The sequence below is a fragment of the Somniosus microcephalus genome, chromosome 2 (genome assembly GCF_052327205.1).
Source record: "Somniosus microcephalus isolate GS21.2 chromosome 2, FLI_Smic_1.0, whole genome shotgun sequence".
NCBI lineage: Eukaryota > Metazoa > Chordata > Chondrichthyes > Squaliformes > Somniosidae > Somniosus > Somniosus microcephalus.
Window position 1 is genome coordinate 123,102,728 of NC_140988.1, and position 25,634 is coordinate 123,128,361.

General features: G+C 45.4%; 1 protein-coding gene across 1 annotated transcript in view; it reads left to right on the forward strand.

Annotated features, from left to right (window-relative positions):
* The first annotated feature begins 14,611 nt into the window (after nt 1–14,611).
* The window catches only part of egf (epidermal growth factor), a 210,417-nt gene continuing 199,394 nt past the window's right edge, over nt 14,612–25,634 (forward strand). The window contains exon 1 of the mRNA XM_085962213.1: nt 14,612–15,131. Within this exon, the coding sequence (XP_085818339.1) occupies nt 15,011–15,131 (121 nt within the window). The 5' untranslated portion in view covers nt 14,612–15,010. The remainder of the gene's footprint in view (nt 15,132–25,634) is intronic.

A 25,634-nucleotide genomic window follows, 5' to 3' on the forward strand; every position in this document is an offset into this window, starting at 1 on the left:
GCACAACATTGCCGCCGACGACCGCCCGAGGGAGAAGAAGAGGAGAACCCATCGCGACGAGACAACGACGGCAGCGGAGGGGAGAAGGTGTGTCGCAGCAGCAGATCCAGCACCGCGCCCCTGAAGACCACATGGCGACGGGGTACCTAGAAGGACCAAAGACCAGACCTCAAAACTCGCACTCGTTAACAGTTGGCTTTATTTTGGATTGGTGAGCATGAATTCTGGCCCCTCATAGCTTAATCTAGTTAGGTATAGGGGGTAGGATAAGGATAAGGGGATTGTTAAGATAGTTTGTTTTCCCTCGATCTGCTGTGTGTTCCCCATTCCCTGTATAAGTATATAGTGATTTGTATTTGCCTGTAATTTTATACTAGTAACTTCTCGTAATAAAATCTTGGTTTTCTTACATCCAAACCACCTGTCTACTCGAGTCTTTTCTGTATCGCCGCCTGTACCTAAGTCCGGTGTCTAGAACCCAGGGGCGTGGGAGCGATTCGAACCACTCACAAACAGTCAGGGGCATAACTGACTGGGCGCACGCGCCAACCCCACCACCCCCTACATATTGGTCCAGGAAACCATCCCGTAAACACTCAAGGAATTCCTTCTCCACAGTATTGTTACTAATTTGGTTAGCCCAATCTATATGTAGATTAAAGTCACCCATGATGACTGCTGTGTCCTTATTGCATGCTTCTCTAATTTCCCTTTTAATGCCATCCCCAACCTCCGCATTACTGTTTGGAGGTCTATATACCACTCCCACTAACGTTTTCTGCCCCTTGGTATTTCTCAGTTCTACCCATACAGATTCCACATCATCAGAGCTAATATCCTTCCTTACAATTGTGTTAATCCTTTCTTTAACCAGCAATGCTACCCCACCTCTCTTTCCTTTTTGCCTATCTTTCCTGAATATCGAATACCCCTGGATGTTGAGTTCCCAACCTTGGCCACCCTGGAGCCATGTTTCTGTAATTCCAATCAAATCATATTCGTTTACCTCTATTTGCGCAGCTAATTCATCCACCTTATTCCAAATGCTCCTCGCATTAAGGCACAAAGTCTTCAGGCTTGTTTTTTTAACGCTCTTAGACCTATTAGAATTATTATTTACTGTAGTCATGTTTGATTTAAACCGTTGATTTCTCTGACTGCCACTTTTGTTTTTCTCCTTCCTATCTTATGCTTTTATCCTTTTTTCCCTTTCCTCTGTCCCCCTGTTCAGGTTCCCAATCCCCTGCCATTTTAGTTTAAACCCTCCCCCAGAGCACTAGCAAACACTCCCCCTAGGACATCGGTCCCGGCCCTGCCTAGGTGCAAACCGTCCGGTTTGAACTGATCCCACCTCCCCCAGAACCGGTTCCAATGTCCCAGGAATTTGAATCCCTCCCCCTTGCACCATTCCTCTAGCCACGTATTCATCTGAAATATCCTATTTTTACTCTGACTAGCACGTGGCACTGGTAGCAATCCTGAGATTACTACCTTTGAGGTCCTATTTTTTAATTTACCTCCTAACTCCCTATATGCAGCTTTTAGGACCTCATCCCGTTTTTTACCTATATCGTTAGTGCCTATATGCACCACGACAACTGGCTGTTCACCCTCCCCTTCCAAAATGTTCTGCAGGCGCTCTGAGACATCATTGACCCTTGTACCAGGGAGGCAACACACCATCCTGGAGTCTCGTTTGCGGCCGCAGAAACGCCTATCTATTCCCCTTACAATAGAATCCCCTATTACTATAGCTCTCCCGCTCGTTTTCCTCCCGTCATGTGCAGCAGAGCCACCCCTGGTGCCAGGAAGTTGGCTGCTGCTGCCTTCCGCTGATAAGCCATCCCCCCTAACAGTACTCAAAGTGGTGTATCTGTTTGAGAGGGGGATTGCCACAGGGGACCCCTGTACTACCTGCCTGCGCCTAGTACTCTGCCTGTTGGCCACCCCTTCCCTTTCTGCCTGTCCAACCTTTGCCTGCGGTGTGACCAACTGCTTAAACGTGTTATCCACGAATTCCCCAGCATTGCAAATGGTCCAGTATGCATCCAATCGCAGCTCCAGCGCCGCAATGCGGTCTGCCAGTGGCTGCAGCTGGATACACTTCCTGTACATATGGTTGTCAGGGACACAGGAAGTGTCCCTGAGTTCCCACATAGCGCAGGAGGAGCATGCCACGAGGCCGAGCTCTCCTGCCATGATTTACCCTTTAATTAATTCAAATTAAATTAAATCAAATCAATTCCACCAATTACACTACAGTTAAATGATATACTTAAGGGCCTTGGATTAACAACAGTCCCCGCTACACCACAGAGACCTTAAAAACTATAAACCACAGAGTTAACATTTGGAAAAAGAGAGAAATACTCACCAACCAATTACTTACCTTATTCAAAAGGGGATAGTAGTAATAATTCCCAGTGATTATATAAAGCATAAAATTCCATGAAAAGCAAATATGCATCCTGAACATTCAAAGTATGAAATAATAATGGCCCAGAAATTCGGGTCGAGGGCTTCCAGCGGATGCAAGCCCCCGACCTGCACTTACTTTGCGCGCCGGCCGCTGAGCTGTGGGCCCCCGTGGATTTGCGATCCTGGGCCTCTTCCAACTGCCGGCACGCAGTGCTTGCATATCCCAGGGGCGCAGTTAGTTTGATGTGCCTCCTGGGATCACGTGGGCCATGGAGAGCCAATGGTAGCAGGGAATGCTTCATTCATAAGTTTGACAGGAAGACCTGTCAAACTTATAAATACTATATGCACCAAAACATCACTAAATCTTCAAATACATTTTTTTTTTAATCACATTTTTAAAATAAACTATAAATTACATGAAATAACTATTTTAAACATAATTTAAATTTTTGAAAAAAATAATTTTATTTTCTAACGGGGCTAAAAATAAACTTACCTTTCTTTAAAGTACTTAAAAATAATAAACCTGTGGAAAAAATGTTTTAATTTTAATTAATTCACCACTTACCTTGTAAAAAGCAGGCCTTGCGAATGCTTTTTACATGTCTAACTTCTGGAGACTTACCCTCCTGGGAAATCCTGCAAAAAAAACGTAAGTTCGATGCGCACACGCAACCTCTCCTGCACATGCGTTCGACCTCTGAACCCCTTCTTTCAGGGGAACGGAAGTGCCGGTTTCCCGCGCATGCGCAGTGCATGCACGAAACCGGCACTTCCATTGGGCTTACGGGTGAGTACCCCATGCATACTCACCCGTGGAGACCCAAATTTCTGGGCCAATAGGTTTGAAATGTTGCTGGTTAGAATGTATTTAAAAATGATAGGGAATGCAGAAGGGGTAGTGGGTAGCTGTGTTAATCAGAAATAACATAATAACACTAGAAAGAAATGACTTCTTATGGGAGTCAAGGGTTATGGGGAACGGGCAGGAAAGTGGAGTTGAGGCCAAGCTCAGGTCAGCCAGGATCTTATTGAATGGCGGAGCAGGCTCGAGGGGGCAAATGGCCTACTCCTGCTCCTATTTCTTATGTTCTTTTGTTCTTATGACATAACTAACAAAAAGATAGAAACAGAATCCATATGTATTGAGATAAGGATAGGAAGGGATCAGTCACATTATTAGGGGTATACTAGTCGACCCACCTCCTAGCAGGGGGTTGGCTGCCCGTCCCCATCCCGCCTCCGATAAAACTGGAAGTAGGCAGGTTGGAGGCGAGTTCAGGTCGGGATTCCGATTTTTAACAATTTAACTACCCCCCGCCCCAACCCACCCATTTTTTGGGGTTAAAATTCCCCCCTATAGCCTCTGTTTTTACTAAAGAGGTTACAAAAGAGGAAATGACAATAGTAGAAGAAGTCTAGAGGGATATTACAATAGTTACGATAGAAACTATTTTAAACATAATTTAAATTTTTGAAAAAAATAATTTTATTTTCTAACGGGGCTAAAAATAAACGTACCTTTCTTTAAAGTATTTAAAAATAATAAACCTGTGGAAAAAATGTTTTAATTTAAATTAATTCACCACTTACCTTGTAAAAAGCAGACCTTGCGACTGCTTTTTACATGTCTAACTTCTGGAGACTTACCCTCCTGGGAAAACCTGCAAAAAAAACGTAAGTTCGATGCGCACACGCAGCCTCTCCTGCACATGCGTTCGACCTCTGAACCCCTTCTTTCAGGGGAACGGAAGTGCCGGTTTCCCGCGCATGCGCAGTGCATGCAGGAAACCAGCACTTCCATTGGGCTTACGGGTGAGTACCCCGTGCGTACTCACCCGTGGAGACCCAAATTTCTGGGCCAATAGGTTTGAAATGTTGCTGGTGAGAATGTATTTTAAAAATGATAGGGAATGAAGAAGGGGTAGTGGGTAGCTGTGTTAATCAGAAATCTAGACAAAGCAATCAAATGTAAGGAGGACAAGACCCCGGGTCCAGATGAAGTACACCCACAGATACTCAAAGAAAATATGAAGGAGTTCTTCTTCTTCCTTCTTAGGCAGTCCCTCGGAACCGAGGATGACTTGCTTCCACATTAAAAATGAGTTCTCAGGTGACTGATGATTCCAGTGCGGGACCTACAGTCTCTGTCACAGGTGGGGCAGACGGTGGTTGAAGGGGCGGGTGGATGGGGTGCTTGGGTTGACGTGCGCTCCTTGCGCTGCCTGCGCTTAGCTTCTGCTTGCTCCCGGCGAAGAGACTCGAGGTGTTCGGCGCCTTCCCGGATGCTTCTCTTCCACTTTGTGCGGTCTTGGGCCAGGGATTCCCAGGTGTCGGTGGGGATGTTACACTTTTTCAAGAAGGCTTTGAGGGTGTCCTTGAAGCGTTTCCTCTGCCCACCTAGGGCTCTCTTGCTGTGCCGGAGCTCCGAGTAGAGCGCTTGTTTTGGGAGTCTCGTATCAGGCATGTGGATAATGTGACCCGCCCATCGGAGCTGATCGAGCATGGTCAAAGCTTCGATGCTGGGGATGTTGACCTGAGCGAGAACACTGATGTTGGTGTGCCTATCCTGCCAATGGATTTGCAGGAACTTGCGGAGGCAGCATTGGTGGTACCTCTCCAGTGCTTTGAGGTGCCTGCTGTACATGGTCCATGTCTCTGAGGCATACAGCAGGGCGGGTATCACTGCTGCTCTGTAGGCCATGAGCTTAGTGCCGGGTTTCAGGTCCTGGTCTTCAAACACTCTCTTTCTTAGGTGACCAAAGGCTGCACTGGCGCACTGAAGGCGGTGCTGGACTTCGTCGTCGACGTCTGCCCTTGTTAACAGTAGGTTCCCGAGGTATGGAAAGTGGTCCACGTTGTCCAAGACCTCGTCATGGATTTTGCTAATCGGGGGGCAGCACTGTGTGGCGGGGGCAGGTTGGTAGAGGACCTCTGTCTTACGGATGTTTAGTGTAAGGCCCATACTCTTGTACGCTTCGGTGAAGGTGTTGACGATGGTTTGCAGTTCGACCTCCGAGTGAGCGCAGATGCAAGCGTTGTCTGCATACTGTAATTCAACAACGGAGGATGGAATGACCTTGGTTCTGGACTAGAGGCGACGAAGGTTGAACAGTTTCCCGTTTGTTCTGTAAATTAGCTCCACTCCAGCGGGGAGCTTACTGAGGGTGAGATGGAGCATTGCAGCAAGGAAGATCGAGAAGAGCGTTGGTGCGATGACACAGCCTTGCTTGACCCCGGTTCGTACGTGAATTGGGTCTGTGGTGAAACCGTTGGTCAGGATCATGGCTTGCATGTCATCATGAAGCAGGCGGAGGATGGTGACAAACTTTTGAGGGAAGCCGAATTTGAGCAGGACACTCCATAATCCCTCACAGTTGAGAGTGTCGAAGTCCTTTGTGAGATCAAAGAAGGCCATGTACAGTGGTTGGTGCTATTCCCTGCATTTCTCTTGTAATTGACGTGTGGTGAAGATCATGTCCATTGTGCCCCTTAGTAGGCGGAATCCACATTGCGACTCTGGGCGGAGCTCTTCGGCTACTGGGAGAAGGCGATTGAGGAGGATTCTTGCGCTGACTTTCCCTGCGGCAGACAGCAGGGAAACTCCTCTGTAATTACCGCAATCGGACGTCCCCTTTCTTGAAGATGGTCACAATTATCGCATCTCTGAGATCCCTGGCATGCTCTCCTCCTTCCAGATAAGAGAAATGAGCTCATGAACTTGCGCCAGTAGTGCTTCTCTGCCATGCTTTAGTGCCTCAGCGGGGATTCCATCTGCTCCTGAGGCCTTGTTGTTCTTCAGTTGTCGGATGGCCTTTTCAACCTCGTGCCGGGCTGGGGTTATGCTGAGATGGTGGCGGGTAGCATGCTGCGGGATGGAGTTGAGGACACTCGCGTCGAAGACAGAGTCACGGTTAAGGAGATCTTCGAAGTGCTCCTTCCAGCGGGCAATGACTGCCTCTCTGTCCTTGATGAGTACCTCTCCGTTCTTGGCCCGCAGTGGGGTACGGCCTTGGGTGCTTGGGCCATAGATGGTCTTGACTGCACTAAAGAATCCACGCACATCATGGTTGTCAGCTAGCTACTGGATCTCCTGTGCTTTCTCCACCCACCACCTGTTCTTTAGGTCGCAAGTTTTTTGTTGGACCTCGGCCTTCAGGCTTCTGTAGAGCTGCTTTCTTACTCTCGAGTTCTGTTGCTGTTTCCAGATCAGGAATGCCTTGCGCTTACGGCTTATTAGCTCCTGGATCTCCTGGTCATTCTCGTCGAACCAGTCTTGGTGTTTCCTGGTCGAGTGACCGAGCGTTTCTTCACAGGTGCTGATTATGGAGGTCTTGAGTACAGACCAGGCACGGTGGGCACTCTGTGTCTCTGCATCACTGGGAGTCGTCAGGTTTTTTGTGAAGTGCAGGCTGAATAGTGCTTTCTTAGTGGGGTCTTTGAGTGCTCCAGCGTTAATTTTCCTGCGGCATTGTTTCTGTTGCCGCTGCTATTTTGGGGCTACATTGATGGAGATGACAGAATGGATTAGGCGGTGGTCTGTCCAGCAGTCGTCAGCTCCTGTCATGGCGATGGTGATGCGGACGTCCTTGCGGTCCCTCGCTCGGATGATGACATAGTCCAGTTGGTGCCAGTGCTTGGAGCGAGGGTGCTGCAGAGTAGAATTCCTCTTTGGTCTCGTCTGTGGCTTCCAATGTTGGGGCGTACGCACTGATGACTGTAGCGCACTGGTTCTGGGCTAGGGTGAGCCGAAGAGTCATGAGGCGCTCGTTTATACTGCTAGGACAGTCTCTGAGACGCCCAACTAGTTCATTTTTTATGGCGAAGCCTACCCCATGGAGGCGCCGTTCTTCTTCAGGTTTGCCTTTCCAGGAGAAGGTGTAACCCCCGCCTTGCTCCTTGAGCTGGCCTTCCCCTGCCCGCCGGGTCTCACTTAGGGCGGCGATGTCAATATCGAAACATCTGAGCTCCCGGGCAACGATAGCAGTACGGCATTCCGGTCTGTCACTGTTGGGGTTGTCCATGCGGTTCCTGACGTTCCAGGTCCCAAACTTCATTTTAAAGGGTGGAAGATGCCTGTGCGTGAATTCTTTTAACGTGGGGTGGCCGTTGCACACCAGCTATCACATGGGCTTGACAGAGCAAGGTCTTGGTCCAATGGCAAGGGGATCCAAGATGATTGGAAACCAGGCTCTGCTACAACGGCCTAGCACAAACACACAAACATAATGCTACTGTCCTCCCTCCTTCCCACAGGTCCTCTCTGCCTGAATTTCGTAGGATGCCTGTGGTCCTCCCGACCTCGCTGTTGGCTCGTGCCACACCTTCCCTGGGCCCCGACCCCGCTGCTGGTCCATGCTGCACCACTCCTGGGCCTTGACCTCGCTGCTGGGCTCGTCCTGGGTCCTGGGTCCCAGCCTCGGACATGAATGATGTTGTCTCTCACAGGATCAAATTAGCACTGATATTCTCATGATCCCTGGCCCTGAACTCCACTCGCGATCCACTAGTCACTGGATCACTAGTCTAGTGGAGAAGCGTAGTCTTGACTGCAGAGAGACCTGGGAATTTGGGAGCTAAGTTTAAGTGAAGAGCCAGTGCTCACTGAGAACAAAGAACAGGCATGGTTGGGGGATGGGCAGTGGGCTCAGGTAACTTTAACCTTGCAGCTTGAACTTGCAGTTAGGGATAAAATGCACCCACTATTAGAGCCAGGGGAACTTAGACAGCAGAAGAGAGGCGACTGGGGGGAAAAAGAGCAAAGGATGGCAACGGATGGCCAAGGATGGCAAAGGAGCACCCTGGGGAGCTGCCAGCACAGGAGCCATCTTGCTTCCGATGAAGGAGCAGCCGAGGTACTATTATCCGTGTATAAAAATCAACAGAGAAAGGAATAGTGCCAAAGGAATGGTGAACAGCAAATGTAATTCCTATCTTCAAAATTAGAGATAGAACTATTCCAGGGAACTATAAGCCAGTTAATTTAACATTAGTGGGAGGATACATACTAGAATCTTTGCTCAAAGATCAATTAACAAAATATCTAGAGGCGGAGAATATAATAAAAAAGTAGTCAGCTTGAATTTCTAAAAGGAAGGTCATATTTAACCAAATTTATTGAATTCCTTGAAGAAATAACAAGAAGAGTAGACAAGATCAATGCAGTGGAAGTGGCCCACGATAAGGTGCCACATTACAGATTCATGACAAAGGTCAGGGTGTGTGGAGTCAGGGACCAGGTAGCAGAATGAATTGAAAGGGGGGAATTTTAACATGGGTGAGCAGGTGGTATTGGGTTAAATGGGCAAAAAATCAAAGTGTGTTAGGAAGCCGGCTCCAACCCATCGGCTTCCGGGTTTTACTCAGGTGGGACAAGCACGGGCAGCCAACCCGCTCTCAGGAGGCGGGTTGGCATTTTAAATATGTTAATGAGGCTGGAAGCCTTCGATTTAACCTGTGGCCCCCTGGTTTCCAGGGCCTCGGGATAACCGTAGCTGCGGCGAGGTGAGAACAGCCTTGTAGAGCAATTCTTGTGGGCCAGGAGTAGCAGGGGTGCTTCCTTCCGGCCCCCCAAGCTCCCCTACCATTAGACCCGACCGCACCCCCCGCATTAAAAACCTCCCTCGGGATTGGAACCCCTCCCTGGGATTGGACACTGCCCCTGGGATCGAACCTCCATTGGGAATGGCCCATCTGGGGGTCAGGGATCAGATCCCCCTTGGGAGTGGCCCCCCCCTCCCCGCCGGGATCAGGGATCAGACGTACCTGGTCCTGCGGCCTCCTTCAGAACGTTCCCTGCATCACCGGGCACACCAACAGCACCAACTTCCACACCAACCTTCTCTGCAATCAACTGATGCTGCACTGGACACAGGACATCATCACCCATGCACATTGCTGCCCAGGATGTCAGCGATGGCCTCACCATGTCCAGATTTACTTCACTTAACATTGTACACCCTGGCTGCCACATGTTGCACCAGGTTGGCACCACCCCACACCAGCACCATAAAGCATCCCTACAATGTCCAAGCCATTCCTTTCACACTCATCACCATTGGGCAGGGTGGTGGGGGGGGGGGGGCGTTATGTCTCACCGTTCACTGGAACTCACTAAGGCACTTCCAAAGGTGCACACAATTCTGTGCAAGAAGGCAAAGTGGTGACACTAAGGATTTCAATGCTTGACAACACATTAACAGAAAGTTTACATGAACATTGGCTAAAACACCCAAGTGCCTACCCTTGTGTGTTGTTAGTTGGTTTGATTGGACTGGGATGCGGGTGAGTGTGAGGGATGGCTAATGAGATGGGGAAGTGATAATGTAGATAGAGAGGGATGGGTGGAGGTACAAGGTAAGTTGGTGTGAGTAAGGATGTGCAGGAGTAGGGTAGGGAAGGCAGAGTGATGGGGATGTGATGAGCGGCACAGCAGGATGAGGTTGAGTGTGGCTTGGCAGTAACGTTTCGTGATCTACTGTGATCATTGAAAGGTTTGTGCCACTGCAGCCTGGTCCTCCTGACAACATCCGTGCTTGTGCCCTCCTGTGCAATGTATAACCAGGCTGCGTTGGTGTCCTGGAAGGTCTCTACCGCCCATTGGAAGGGAAGAGAACCTCCCTGTGTGCTGTGGCTCCCTCCATAAGCATATGGAGGGAGTCATGGGAGAGCCTGGGCAGCTCTGTGCAGTGCTTGTCAGTGTTTGCAGCACTTCAATGCTGCAGCACAACTGTCAACATGAATGTGGACGTGGCCCCTTTAAGGAAACCGGTTGATGATGCGTCATCAGATGATGTCATCAGACCTGCTTCCTACTAATTGGCTGGGAACCTCGCAGGGCGGGCTTAACAAGCTCAACCAAGGCAAAATCACTTGAAGAAGGTGGGATGAAGACAAGTGCAAAGTTTGAGGCCGCTACCTGCTTCGGCTGCACCGGACTCACCACGGCTGGCGAAATCGTGGCCTTAGAGTCAGAAATTGGAAGTATGGTGTCAAAATTTGCAGATGAGAACAAATTGTGGGATATAGCCAATAAGGTGGAAGACTGTACGAAAATACAGGAAGTCGTCAACACACTTGCAGAGTGGATGGATAATGGCAAATGAAATGTGACATGCTTCATATTAGGAGGAATAAGGAAGCCACTTATTCCTTGGTAGTTAAGAAACTAAATGGGGTAGAAGCGCAAAGAGATCATGGAATACAGATACATAAATCGTTAAAAGTGGCAATATAAATTGATAAGGCCATAAAGAGTATAAACAAAGTTCATTTCGAGAGGAATAGAATACAAAAACAAGCAGGCAATGTTAAAAATATATAGGGGGGGAAATTTGTTTTAGCCAGTAAAATTGTCAGCACTTAGCTGAAAGGATACAAGATGCTGGTATCCTCATATGTTATCCTCCTTCTGGCATGTATCTCTTGCTTTCCTGCCTCCCCCTCACCACAACTCCACCCTTGTGCCTTCCTCATTTCACACACACAAGTAATGCAGCCTGCCCAGCCAGTGGGTGACCAAGAAAAGGGAGAGGAGAGTGAAGCAGAACAAGAAGAAGAAGATTGATTTGACACTTTTAGCCACCAGCTCCTCAAGGTCAACTAGCAAGGCCATCTGCAGTGTCCCCCACTGAAAGTCAGCAGCCTTCCACCAGCCATGCTGCAGTTACTGAGGTAGCACTGTGTAACATCAGTAGGATAGGCAAAGACACTCATTAAGAGAATGCATATGGGTGATGAGTTGATTTCTTGATGTCACATTGAATGGATAGACATATATAGGTGGATTGGAAAGTTTGCTTTGTGGTGGCTTTTATTTCAGTATCTTGGCCGAGAGGACGTTATGATGATTAGTAACAGAGGGAAGAGAAAGTGTGGGACTAATGTTGAAAGGGGAATTGGGGTTGCGGTCACTGGTACCGCAGGCAGATGATTCCTTCCCAGATATCCTGGCCACAAAGGGGCTGTCTGGGATGCCTCCTTCCATCTGATTCCTCCTCTTCTGCTTCCTCCTTTTCTGCTTCCTCCTCTTCGGCTTCCTCCTCTGCGGCTTCCTCTTCTTCTGCTTCTTCCTCTTCTGTGTCTTCCTCTTCCCTCTGCAAGTGGATGTTGTAAATGTGAAATGACAGTATAAAATGCTGGAAATACTCAGCTGATCCGGCAGCATCTTGGCCGTTTAGGTGAACTCAGTTTTTCTCTCCACAGATGTTGTTTGACCTGCTGAGTATTTGCAGCATTTTCTGTCATCTCAAAGGCCTTCATTTACCATCCGAGCCCTTGCAAGCATTCAGCAGCACTCCCTAAACACTTAAAAAACTTTTCACATCTATTGCAGCAAGCCACCACTTCAATAAAATCAAAAAAAAACAGTCCAAAACCTTAAATCTAAACTTACATGAATGATGTGTGTTAACCTGACGTGCTTAGGACCCAGCGCTAAATTCAGCTCTAGGGTCGAAGTTCGCGTTTGTGACGTTAAGTCGGCGTTGCACGCCGATTTACATCACCACGCTGCCATTTCGTTGGGGATAGCGCTGCCAGTTACCGGCAGTGCAAAGGTAAGGACGAAAATGGTGGCCGCAGCTGACGAAAAAGCGGCGGCTGTCATTTTAGTGCCATTTAATGGCGCTACAGAGTGGCGCTAAGGCCACAAATTTCTAGCCCATAGAACCTTAGTTAGACCACACTTGGAGTATTGTGCATAGTTCTGGTCTCCATAGCACAAAAAGGATATTGAAGCACTGGAGAAATTGCAGAAAATATTTACAAGGATATTACCAGAATTGAGAGGATACAACTACTAGGAAAGACGAGGCAAGCTGTGGTTTTTTTTCTCTGGAAAAGAGAAAACTTAGAGGAGACCTGATAGAGGTCTTTAAAATTATGAAGGGGTTCAATAGGAAGGCTGTGGAGAAACTGTTTCCACTTGTGGGTGAGTCTAGAACAAGGGGCATAAATATAAAATAGCCACTAACTGATCAAATAAAGAATTTAGGAGGAATTTCTTTACACATTGAGAATGTGGAGCTTGCTGTCACGTGGAGTGGCTGAAGCAGAGAACATTGACACATTTATGGGGCGTTTTATTTATACATGTGGGAGAAGGGAATAGACGGATGAGGGGCAGGATGGCAAGAGGTAATGAAAGTGGGTGGTGGTCTGTGTGGAGTACAAACACTGGCATAAATTAGTTGGGCTGAATGTCCTGATTTCTTTGCTGTAGATCCTATATAACTCTATCTTATTCTATGTTTTGAAATCCTATCACAATTGCTAAATCATATTGTATGTTGTTTTGTTATTGCCAGCCTAAGTCTAAAATTGAGTCTCATGATTTAGCTCAGAATATGCAACATGCTTTACTTCAAAGTTCAAAGCACCAAGGATATATCTGAGAATGCAGTAGCTGCTTAAGTAGCTATTCTTCACATGGGCAGTGAGTATTGGTAGACTATTGAGTAGACTAGGCCTATATTCTCTAGAGTTTAGAAGAATGAGAGGTGATCTCATTGAAACATACAAAATTCTTATTGGGCTTGACAGGGTAGATGCAGGGAGGATGTTTCCCCTGCCTGGGGAGTCTAGAACCAGGGGTCACAGTTTCAGAATAAGGGGTCGGCCATTTAGGACTGAGATGAGGAGAAATTTCTTCAATTTCTTCACTCAGAGGGTGGTGAATCTTTGGAATTCTCTACCCCAGAGTATATTCAAGGCAGAGATCAATAGATTTTTGGATATTAATGGAATCAAGGTATATGGCGATAGTGCAGGAAAGTGGAGTTGAGATAGATGATCAGCCATGATCTTGTTAAATGGCGGAGCAGGCTTGAAGGGCTGAATGGCCTACTCCTGCTCCTATTTCTTATGTTCTTATTATATTTGAATGCTGGGTGTATCACAGCCACATCTGATCCTGTCATCTTTCAACATCTGTATATGCAACACATCAAATTGGGGTTGTTGAGTAGTAATCCGGAGAAGTAACCTTGGCTGATTTCCCTACATCCCTTGCCTAGGGACACCAAGCCAGATCGCACTCCCCCAAACTGCCGAGGCTGAGATCAGCTCACACAGCACAGACCAGAGATCAATCCAAAGACCTTCTTGCTCTGTATAGCTCTGTGCTACACCATGTAATCCATTTACCCATTTGGGGCCCAAACATTTTGAAAGACATTATAAAGTGGAACTACGATTTATTCACATACCTCTAAAAATACTTTAAATAAGGCTATTATCAGATTCCGAACCCAGTCTGTTTCACCTACCTCCAGAATATCCAGGATCACAGACGTGAAAGTATTCCTATAAATCTGGCACTCAACTACGCAATGCCTTATAAACATGGTCAGCCTCTCTGAGATGAGAAATGTGAATCTGCCATCTGCTCAGTCTGCCCCCAATCAAAGTGCTGCTCCTGTGGGGTATCTGTAGTGCTGCCCAGCTTTTGTAATTAATTAATTACCACTGTACGTTACTATTTGAGTGATATGATAACAGTTTCATTAGCAACAATGCCAACAAGAGCATGATGCTTCATTTTATGTTACATTCAATAACAAATAGCTGCTAGTGAGTTTAAGATGGTTAAGGGGCAGTGGGGGTGAGGGTGGGGGTGGTGGGGTGGTGTAGGAGGTGGGTCTACTAAAGCTCAAAAATTGTTTCAGCTTCCCATCCAGGTTGCTGATTTGATCAGGAAAATTCAGTAAAGAGCCGCTTAACTCACAGTAAGCTATCAGGAATCGTGCTTAGCAGTGAAATCTGTTTAATTTAACAGGATCATTTAATCTGCATACAGAGTGTAAAGTAAAGCTATTTGATTTAAAAGAACTTATAAAATCTGATTGTTTTAATACTGCATAAGCAAACAGTGGTGAACTATGATTGACTCTGCTGCCCTTTTGAAGATCTGGTATTCACCGTAGGTTCTGAGGGAGACAACCAAAAGTATGATTATTTGCATTCAACATGCAAGCTACAGACTTGTACAGACAGAGAAAATATGAGTTACGGCCCTCGTTCTTTGGCTGACTTCTCTTTGGTATTAGTTTGCCCACATGTATATTTGAATGAGGTCTAAGTCAACTGGTTTAAAAAAAACAGTAAGGGGCGGGGTGAATAAAACTCTCGTGCTGCTGAGGGTTAGTGGAGGAGGGGAGCCCTTATAAATTTATGCAAGTACTTTGGAGAAAACAGAACACCTCATTCAGCAAAGAAAATGTTGCACTAAAAAGAGCACTGGGAGCCAGCATTGCATTATTGTACTTTGAGTTACTTTTATCTGCAGGCTTAATACTTGGGGGAAATTTTGTAATTACCAACTGATCTAGATTTTTTAAACGTGTCAAATTTGTCGCAAGGGTGTCAGGCATTTCATACTTTACTTCCAAAAAGCTACAAAACCCTGCAAGGCATTCCAAGGGAACTGCATTTTGTAAAAGTATAGAATACCACAATGTAAAAGAAAGACATAGGGATTGTGAGAAAATGCTACAGACCATGTAGATTTTTTCCAGTCATCTTTTGCCCTGAAGATATGCTTAAAAACCAGTGAATTGTTCACTGCAGTTAGCCAGAAACGCTGAAGATTATGATACTGTTACCACTTCTGATAGTAGTCTTCAGTGCTGTTTTGACAGATCTCTCTCTCGCTGTGGAGTGGAGATGTTTGGATGGTTACCGCTTAGCTGATGATAACTTCACGTGTGTTGGTAAGTTCACTTTTATTTTTACTTTTTAGAACATAGATATTAAATAATGATTTGACATCTTGTTTATCATAATGTACTTTTCCTGAACTATTACATCTTTAAATCAGCATGCTTTTATTTATAATTTAATATGTATAAAATGGTATAATGTTAAAATTAAAAACTTATTACAGCCAGCATGTTGCAAGGTTAGGTTTTTATAGATATTTACCATTTATAAACTTGAATTTATTCTCAATATAAAAAAAAAGCGTTAGTCTATACATTATCAGTTGATTCTAAATTTCAATATTTCAAAAGCTTTCTAAAAACTTTTTAAAAATCTTAGCTATGCAAATTTATAGGTGACTTATTGCAGGACTGTTGTCCTATGTGGGATCTGTATATTACTTATTGATTTATGATGGGATTTTTATTGTTAAATATAAAAGGATCCATTTAGTTTAATGACTAGGAGTAGAATAACACCCCATAAAACTTTGAAACACTATTTCAAAGAAGAGTGGGGAAATTCTCCCCGGTTTACTGGCTAGCATTTATCAAATTTAAACTTCTCATCCTTGTGTTCAAATCCCCCCATAATATTATTTTCCCTGTCTCTGTAACTTCCTCCTGCCCTACAACCCTCCACGAGTGTTCTGTATTCCTCCAATTCTGGCCTCTTGTGCACAGCTGCCAATAGCTGGGGCGATTTCCTTCGCTCCACTGTTGGTGGCTGTGTCTTCAGCTGTCTAGGCCCTAAGGTCTGGAATTTCCTCCCTTATCCTCTACTGCTATTGGAGTGGGGCTTGAACCCATGAGCTATCTAGACTCAGAGGTGAGAGTGCTACCACTGAGCCAAGGCTGATGTAGCTCAGTGACAGCTCTGTTTATAAAAGATAAGTCTCGCCTGATATGCCCAGGTACAAGTTTTGAGGTTTGCAAATGCAGGTCTGGATATAACAACACAGGGGATCATTTGCTGTCTTCTCATGAACACATTTGCCTCATCTAAGCCATACAGTGTAATAGGAACCCCTACAACATCTAGACTGACACTCCAGTGCAGCACAGATGAGACATTAAACTTCCCTCTCAGATGGATATAAAAGATCCCATGAAGTACTCCCCGGTGTCCTGGACAACATTTATCCCTCAACCAACATCATTAAAACAGATTATCTAGTCATTATCTCATTGCTGTTTGTGGGACCTTGCTGTACGCAAATTGGCTGCCACATTTCTTACATTACAACAGCGACTTCACTTCAAAAGTACTTCATTGGCTGTAAAGTGCTTTGGGATGTCCTGAGGTCATGAAAGGAGCTACATAAATGCAAGTCTTTCTTTATCATACTGTGAACTAGATTGTAATGAAGCAAATTATGTAGCTATTTGTATAATATAAATACGCAAATACAAATTGCTGTTTTTTCAGGGTTGCTGCAGCTCTTCTGCCAAAGTTTTGGTGGGCAAGTGGGAGAATCCCTTTGGAAATTCACCCTCATAGAATTGAACATTCCTGAAGCAGCATTTGTGCTGAATCTCTGAAAGCGCAATCCACTCAGTCCCATTGCCACACTCTTTCATTTCACTTTTAAAAAATGATGGCTTATTGGAATATAAGCCACAAAATGGCATTGTGCCCAGTAAGTTACAAGCAACAGAGGTTCAACTGAGTGGAGCTGAGTTGACATGACTCATAAAGTGAGCTTATCTCAATCAAGCGGCATAACAGGAGCAATTTTCTGCTATAAACTGCACTCTACCCATAATTCATAAGCACTGCAGGTGAAAGAATGTTACCAAGGCATTTTATTCAAGAAAATTCTTTTAGATGGAAAAGGACATTTTTTTTTTAAATCGTGATTTTCATCCTGAATTCATAAATTAGTCTGTATATTAGAATTGCTTTTAAACTTCAGTGGTCGGGAAATACTGCGGGTTTTCCTCTGCATTTCCGACATAGTAACGCCAGTGGAATAGGAGCAGCTCCGAGGAATTTCCCAGTCAATACTTAAAAGACCTTTTAAAATACTTTTAATCCATCTGAGTTCAAATTTATTGGTGACCCGATGCAGGACTGTGGGATCTGCTTAGCACTTGTATAGTTGATTTTATATGATGGTATATTTTAGCTGTGACTATCTCTATCTGGTCTTTAATGTTGAGTTTAAGAACTTATTATGCTTTTATTTTCACTACAGTGAATGACTGTCATAGAGCATTCTGGAATTGTCAATTTTCAAAGGAATAATGTAAAAAGTTGCATTTAAAGTAATTAATAATGGATTTTAGCTGGGAAAACTTAGTGAATTCTGGCACAGTTTAAATTGCTGAACATTGAATATAACACAAGTGCTTGCAGGGCAGTAGACGATTGAAGAGGAGATGAACATCAGCCACAAGGCAAGCTTCCCTGCCAGTAGCAGTAAACTGTGAGCAGTCTCAAGCATTCAGACTCAGAGTGGTTAGTTAGCATAAGCCTGTCAATGGTCCTTTCAGTGCTTCACGCAGCAATCAGATTTGTAATCCAGTTATGTACTATTATAACAAAGGGTTATACGATTGATTTTTTAACATCTGCAAATAACTTGTAAGGTATCATTTAATCTTTGCAAACATTTTATTTCACTGCAATAAAATATGCAAATTAGAATGAAGCTGAGAATCAGTCAAATATAATGTTTTTAATATACAACATTTTAGCTCCCCGTTTAATTTGTTGCTTCCATTATTTGCTTTAGGCTGACATTTCCCAAACTCCATCTTATCCAAAATTTACAGGGGCTTTTTTTCTCTGTTTTGTTCATATGCAAATGACATCTGATAGCAGGCTTTATTTGCTGGCTGTGCTGGCAAGCACAAACAAGCCAAACACAGACGCTTCAAACAACAATTCTGTCTTCACTGCCAAGCATTGGGAAACGTCATCTTGCATTCACTAACTTTCTCATGCTTTTGAAACGGTTAGAATATTAATCACAGTACCATTCAGAGAGCAGACATTGTGGACTGATGCAAATTCTTTGCTGATTTCAAATGCATAATCTCCTGGTGCACTCTAAAGATGTTATTGAGTCATCTCAGAGATTTTTAGTCTTCTGTTCAAAACAGTTTGTCAAGTTGCTTTAGATGGCTTTTGTTGGGGTTCAACTCATTTTACCGTACAAGTGATTCTCTTTGGAGCAGACTGTTGCTAGGATAAATGAAAGCTGGATTACAGCTAAAGTTGGTGATTCATCGCAACTTTCCCCCACTCCACAATGTAATAGGTCTTAATTATTATTTAGAGTTTCCAATTTCATACATCATCGATTAGTACAATAAATGCACCTGTACTTTGTACTTCTAAAACATTTATTTTGTAATTTTTATGCTTATCAAGGTATCCATGCTGGGGAATGGAACACTTTCCACTTCAGATTCCCAGTGTCAACATCAAACACTCTCCGGTCAGGTAAAACGCAGCCAGATACAGAGTAAAAGCTCCCTCCGCTCTGTCCCAACAAAGAATCTCAACCCCAACCTCAGAAGAACATATTTTGTTGTACCAGTGTGACATACTTACATTTTCTACACTAGCTACCTTTGTGGCTTCTCTGAGCAATGATTGCTAATTTAGTGCCAAAACTATAAACAAGTTATATAAAAGTATATTTTCCAATCAGGTTTGCGCCAATAAACAGGTGCAAATTAGCTGACCCGATTGGGAAGTTGGGCAGAGACTATAACGACAAACCTCCACCCACTTTACGTATCAAGTGCATTTCTGACATGGGCGCAGGAAGCTCCCATCCAAAACACTGTAATATTTGATAGAACCATAGATTAGTACAGCACAGAAGGAGGCCATTCGGCCCCTCGAGTCTGCGCCTGCTCTTTCGAAGAGCAATCCAGTTAGTCCCACTCCCCCACTCTTTCCTCATATCCCTGAAATTGTTTCTCCTTCATGTATTTATCCAATTCCCTTTTGAAGGCTACTATTGAATCTGTTTCCACCACCCTATCAGGCAGCGTGTTCTAAATCCTAACCACTCGTTGCCTAAAAATGTTTTTCCTCATGTCGCGTCTGGTTCTTTTGCTAATCACCTTAAATCTGTGCTCTCGCGTTATCAACCCTTCAGCCATTGGAAACAGTTTCTCTTTATTTACTCTATCTAAACCCTTCATGATTTTAAACACCTCTATCAAACCTCCTCTTAACCTTCTCTGCTCTAAGGAGAACAACCCGAACTTCTCCAGTCTATCCACATAACTGTAATCCCTCATCCCTGGAACCATTCTTGTAAATCTCTTTTACACCCTCTCCAAAGCTTTCACGTCCTTCCTAAAGTGTGGTGCCCAGAATTGGACACAATACTCCAGCTGGGGATGAACTAGTGTTTTATACAGGTTTAGCATAACTTGCTGCCTTTTGTATTCTATGCCTCTATTTATAAAGCCCAGGATCCCATATGCTTTATTAACTGCTTTGTTAACCTGTCCTGCACCTTCAAAGATTTGTGCACAATCACCCCCAAGTCTCTCTGTTCTTGCACCCCCTTTAAAATTGTACCATTTAGCTTATATTGTCTCTCCTCATTCTTTCTACCAAAATGTATCATCTCACACCTTTCTGCGTTGAATTTCATCTACCATGTGTCTGCCCATTCCACCAGCCTGTCTATGTCTTCTTGAAGTCTATTACTATCTTCCTCACTGTTTACTACACTTCGAAGTTTCGTGTCAGCTGCAAATTGCAAAATTGTGACCTGTCCCCCCAAGTCCAAGTCATTAATGTATATCAAAAACAGCAGTGGTCCTAGTACTGAACTTTGGGGAACTCCACTGTATACTTCCCTCCAATCCTGACAAACAGCCTTAAATAAAGGTAGGGTCATGTCATTTCACTGGGCAGCCAATTTTCTGACATTCCAACAAGAATTATGTGGCGTGGTCTTGATGTCCATATATAGTGAGGTGCTAGGGAATGAGCTTTGAAAGATTTGAAAGGACCCAGTAAGAAGGAGATTTGACAGGACCCAGTAAGAAGATTTGATGATCCAAATTCAGTGATCAATTATTAGGGCATTTTTGCAGCTCTTTTCTTGATTTTTTTTCTTCTGCTGCCAGACAGGTTTCAGGAGCTTTGTGACAGTTGTGCTGCTGCCCATGTTTTGATTGCTCCATTAGTTTCACAGTGGGTTTCCTGATGGTCATCCCCATTCAGAGGAAGAAAATGTGGGGAGGCGGGGCCATAGAGGGATGTCTGCCAGGTCAGGCTTCAGCAGAGGTGTTCTGCACACAATAACACCCTCAAATCTGCATCTATAGAAGTGCACATGGAGACGCCAACTGCCCAATTGTGATAGCAGACCTGGTGACGCAAATATAATATGTGAAAGCCTCACTAAACTTCATGCTGGATGGTTTTTCAGAAGCACCCTCAATCATAATACGTCATGCTTTATGTGGTACTGCATGAAAGAAGGCATTCCAGAAAGATCAAGAGCCAGCATAGTCTGATTGGCTACACTCACCAAAATGCTACCAACTGTATCTGCAAGCCATGGCACACCTACTTGTCAACAACTATGGGAAACTGGCTCTGAGTCAGCAGAGGGCCAGATACAGAGCTGTGCTATATGCTGCAAGGATACTTGCAGCTAACATGAAGCACAGACTTTGGACTACCAGTGACAGTAGGGTAGCTGCAGTCTCAAACCTGCCTCCATCTTCTCCCAGGCCTGCTGCAATGTTAATCTATGGGGATGGTTCCTTGGCATGACAAACAGGGCCATGCTCCTTGCAACCATCACGTGTAGCATCACCTCTACTTCATCAGCCATCAAATGGAATTTCATGCTGGGCCGCCACTTGCCTGCAGACCCTGGTTTGTTCCTCCACATCGGGTTTCCTATCCCTTCATTTTTTCCTGTCACTCCATACTCCTCTTTCCTTCAGCTTTGACTGTCAACAGATTGAAACACTTTGCACTTGTTTCTAGTCACTTGTGACTAAACTTCACCCATACCAGTAGTTCTAGGCTATAATTTCATTTTGTGTATCTTGTAAGCAGCGACATTTATTACTTGATCCAGGATGACCAAGAACCAGCTGTACCTGGTTGGTTACACCTATCGAAATGTCACCAACCATACATGCAGGTTAATCTTTTCTTTTATATTCAGTGTGAACTAACTAGATGATTTCATTAGACAATTCATGTCACCCCAAAACTGACATAATTTATCACTCCTTATAAAAAATGTAATTGAAACTTAAAGATTTGAATAATACAATCAGCATGATGGTAAAATAAATGGTACTTGGAAGTAATTTTGAGCCAGTATTAAATATTTAGCCAGGAAATATGGAGCTAAATATGTAACTTAATTTGATAATGTCTAAATCAGGTAACACCAGGTAATTGGCATCCATTTTGAAAATGTTAGCTCTCTAAGCACAGTGTTAGACACTTTGGGGGTGGATGCGGGGGTTCTCCTGCTCGTCTGCCCTAACTTTTGTGCAGTAGCCACGGAAATCCCAGAAAAAAAGGTGTAAATACTGTTTACACTGTTTTTCTGGAGTTTCTACGATTCTTCTGCCAAAGTTACAGTGGACTAACAGGAGAACCTCCATTAGCCCAGATTATGTGAAAATGGCAAAAATAAAGTTGAGCTGGAGGTGCACCAATCACGGTGATCTTATTTGAAGACTGACAGCCCCTCTCCTGTAGAAACACAGGTGCAATTTACATGGAGGGGAGTCCTCGACCGAGTCAATGCAGTCATTGCATTGGCTACTAATAGAAATCTGACTTAGATATTGACATTTGATATGCTTTATTACTACCATACGAAAGAAGAAGAAGAATAGGAAGACATTTATTGGTATTAGGAGCAAGGTGATAACAATAAACTTTTCTTGGTGGGACCTATCAAGCACAGCCGAAACTTAAGTTGAAGACTACAACACCCTCTAGGAGTACCATTTAAAGCATTGCCCTTTTGGACACATGTGCCAAATCTGGAGGCACACTTTTCTTGCAGGCGGAAGTAGTGGCCAAGGAACAGCAAATGTACTCAAGTTCCTGCCCGAGAGGCTCCCCAGCTGTTAAGGGTTTTTTCAGTGGGATCGACAGCATGAATGCAATGATTAGCTCTGGTCTCCTAAGAACCATCAGCCCAGTATTCCTCCTTCAACTAATGTGGGAAACATGGACTGCCACATAGTGAAGACATCGTGGCTGCTTCCTGGATAATGTGCATAATCTTTGGTCAGATAGTACCCGAACACTAACTGAGTGTAACCCATTTCTGTTTATGTAGGCTGTGGGGTTGAGGATACCCTGCCACTCAGTGAAAGCTCTGCGCTCTGTTCAGCTTATGCCGTCTTTCTACAGAAAAGTCATGAAGGTGTTTCCCCTTGAAAACATAAAGACTGATGATGTGAAAGTGGGCGCCTGATGCACTGAAGCTATAGATGACAAGCTATTTATATGGTTTGAGAATTGGTTTGGCAATAGAGGACAGAGGTTGGATTTAAAGAAAAAATATTCTCTCTGTGATAAAGGCCAGAATTTTAATTGGGAGGCAGGTTGGGGAGCGGGGTTTCTAGGAAGCGGTCGGGAGATCCGGGAGAACAGGTTTCCCGCAGGCCCTGCCAGATTTTTAAAGAGACCATGGCCACATTACATTTGAAGTTTAATCTAAAATAGTGCAGTCAGTGCACTACAACATTGGAGTGCTGCAAACACTTTGGAAATGACTGCACAGAGGCAGAGGGCTGCACCCAGGTTCTCCGATGACTCCCTCCATATGCTTGTGGAGGCAGTCAGAGCAAACAGACCATCGTTCGCAGCAAATTACCCAGCCTTCAGGAGAACAGCGACCACGACACCACACAACCCTGCCACAGCAACCTCTGCAAGACATGCCAGATCATCAACACAGATACCATCATCACACGTGAGGACACCACCCACCAGGTACATGGTACATACTCATGTGACTCGGCCAACGTTGTCTACCTCATACGTTGCAGGAAAGGATGCCCCGGAGCATGGTACATCGGCGAGACCATGCAGACACTGCGACAATGGATGAACGGACACCGCGCAACAATCACCAGGCAGGAGTGTTCCCTCCCAGTCGGGGAACACTTCAGCAGTCAAGGACATTCAGCCTCCGATCTTCGGGTAAGCATTCTCCAAGGTGGCCTTCGAGACACACGACAACGCAAAATCGTCGAGCAGAAACTGATAGCCAAGTTCCGCACTCATGAGGACGGCCTCAACCGAGATCTTGGGTTCATGTCATGCTACATGTAACCTGATGCAGGGTCATCCAGACTCGAGTCGACATTGGCTTGTTCTCTCTACACAGATGCGGCCGGACCTGCTGTGATTTCTAGCCAAAAAAAATGTTTTTTGTCTGTTTTTTTGTTTTTCATACAGACCCCAGCATCTGCAATATTTGACCCCTTGTGACCCCACCTCATTGTTCTTTGATGTAATGTTTCCCTGACTGACCTGTTTGGACACCATTCACACCTTTGACTGCTGTGATTATCTCTCTGCCGAGGTGTGATAAATGGCAGTTGGAAAGGTTACCTGTAAACATCTGACATGATTCTCTGACTATATAAGCTGTGTCTTTATGCATTTCTCCACTTCACCTGAAGAAGGAGCAGCGCTCCGAAAGCTTGTGATTTCAAATAAAGCTGTTGGACTATAACCTGGTGTTGTGTGACTTCTTACATTTGTCCACCCCAGTCCAACTCCGGCATCTCCACACCATCTCTCTCATTGGCATTGCATGAGTCGCTGATAATGATTCTGAAGCTACATCATATGGACTTATGATCATCTGCAAAATGCAATGTGCATGTAACCTTGGCATCACATCTCTAACTTTTTCCTTGACTCCCCCATAGGACCATCGAGAGCCCTCATCCCCACTCTGCAGGAGGAAAAGTCTGAGCAGCCAGACTCCTCAGAGGAATCTGCAACCTCTGAGGGCGCAGCGTCATCAGCAATAAGCGCACCCAGCACCAGCGCAGACACTCACACCTCGGTGGGACCTTCGGGACATAGAGTAGAGTTGTCACCTGGTGTATCACAGCTCACAAGTGAGCATCAGCAGATTGTGGAGACAGGGACAGCAGTGGAGGGTCCTCATCGGAGGGCGCAGGACTCTGCCAGCTCAGCTCAGCTGCATGCCGACCCTCTGCCTCTGGGTCCATCCGTAAGATCAGAGGTGATGGAATTCCAGGCACAGATGCAGGAGTCTCTGGCAGGTTTTGTCTCTAGGGTCGCTGCGAGTGTGGAGCAAATGGAGGAGTCCATAGCGAACATGAGCAGAGCCTTTGTGGAGTCATTGGCGCATGAACGCATCACCACGGAAAGGATGGCAACCTCCGTGGAAAGGATGGCTACAGTAGAGGAGAGGATGGCTACGGCCATGGAGGAGCTAAGTCGTCAGAGTATTGAAAACATGGTGAGTGCTCAGAATAGACTGACATCTCTGGAGGAGCGATGGTCAGCTATTGAACAGAGAAACCAGACCTTCATGGCAGGCCCTCTGAGTAGGACTGCCATTGTAGAAACAGGTCCCCATGGCCCCCCTGATGTGCAGCAAGCTGCTCTCAAGCCACTTGCAGGCACCATGAGAGGGAGGTTGGTGGCAGACCTCAAGGAAGTGGGGGCTCCTCTCCAAGCGCTCACACTTCCATGCCACTGCAGAGCCCTCAGTCAGAGCCCCGCTGGAGTACACACCCAATGGAGATAGAGGTCTCAACCCCTGCACAGCCGCAGGAGCAGCAGACTGCTGGCGAGTCCTCACAAGCTCGCCATCCCAGAGGACGCCAGCCAAAGGTGTCGAGACAGGAGCAGCAGGAAAGTGAGCAACGGGCCTCCACATCTGCTGAAGCCACAGGGGAACCACTACGTAGGAGCACGCTTAAGAGGAAAATAAAGCACTAATAGTCACAAGGGTAGTCACTTGGGTGAAATGTTGTGTTTGTTTTAAAAATGCCATCAGTTGGTTATTGTAAATAAAATTTCTGATGGCAACTTCTGCAGTTGTGGCGTGTGTCATTTCGCGAACGGGGCTGGAGGTCCTCTAATGTCAAGAGGGGAAGGAAAAAAAGGCCTCCCATGCTTCTGGTAGGTGCTTCAGTTGAGGAAGCGCTGAGTGAGGGTGGCGAGAGGGGTCTCGCAGGAGGTCACACTGGAGAAGTGTGTGAGGCTCCAAACTTCCACAGCTGTGGTTAAGCCTGGTAAAAGTTGCCCCAGGCCTGAGACAACAAAGTCCTGCCACCTGCAAATGATGACTGATCTTTAATATTGGACCTGCAGCTGATAGTCAGCAAGCCAATAGTGTTCACGCCAGGTTTCACAGGCGTCATCCCCACCACGTGCGTTTTACGTAGGAAAAGGGTTAAACAGGCAAGGGCATGTTAAAATGGGATTATAAAGGCCAATCAGTGCTGTTTAAGGGCCCTAAAGACCAGTCCCGCCTGTTGCAGGCGGGATTGATT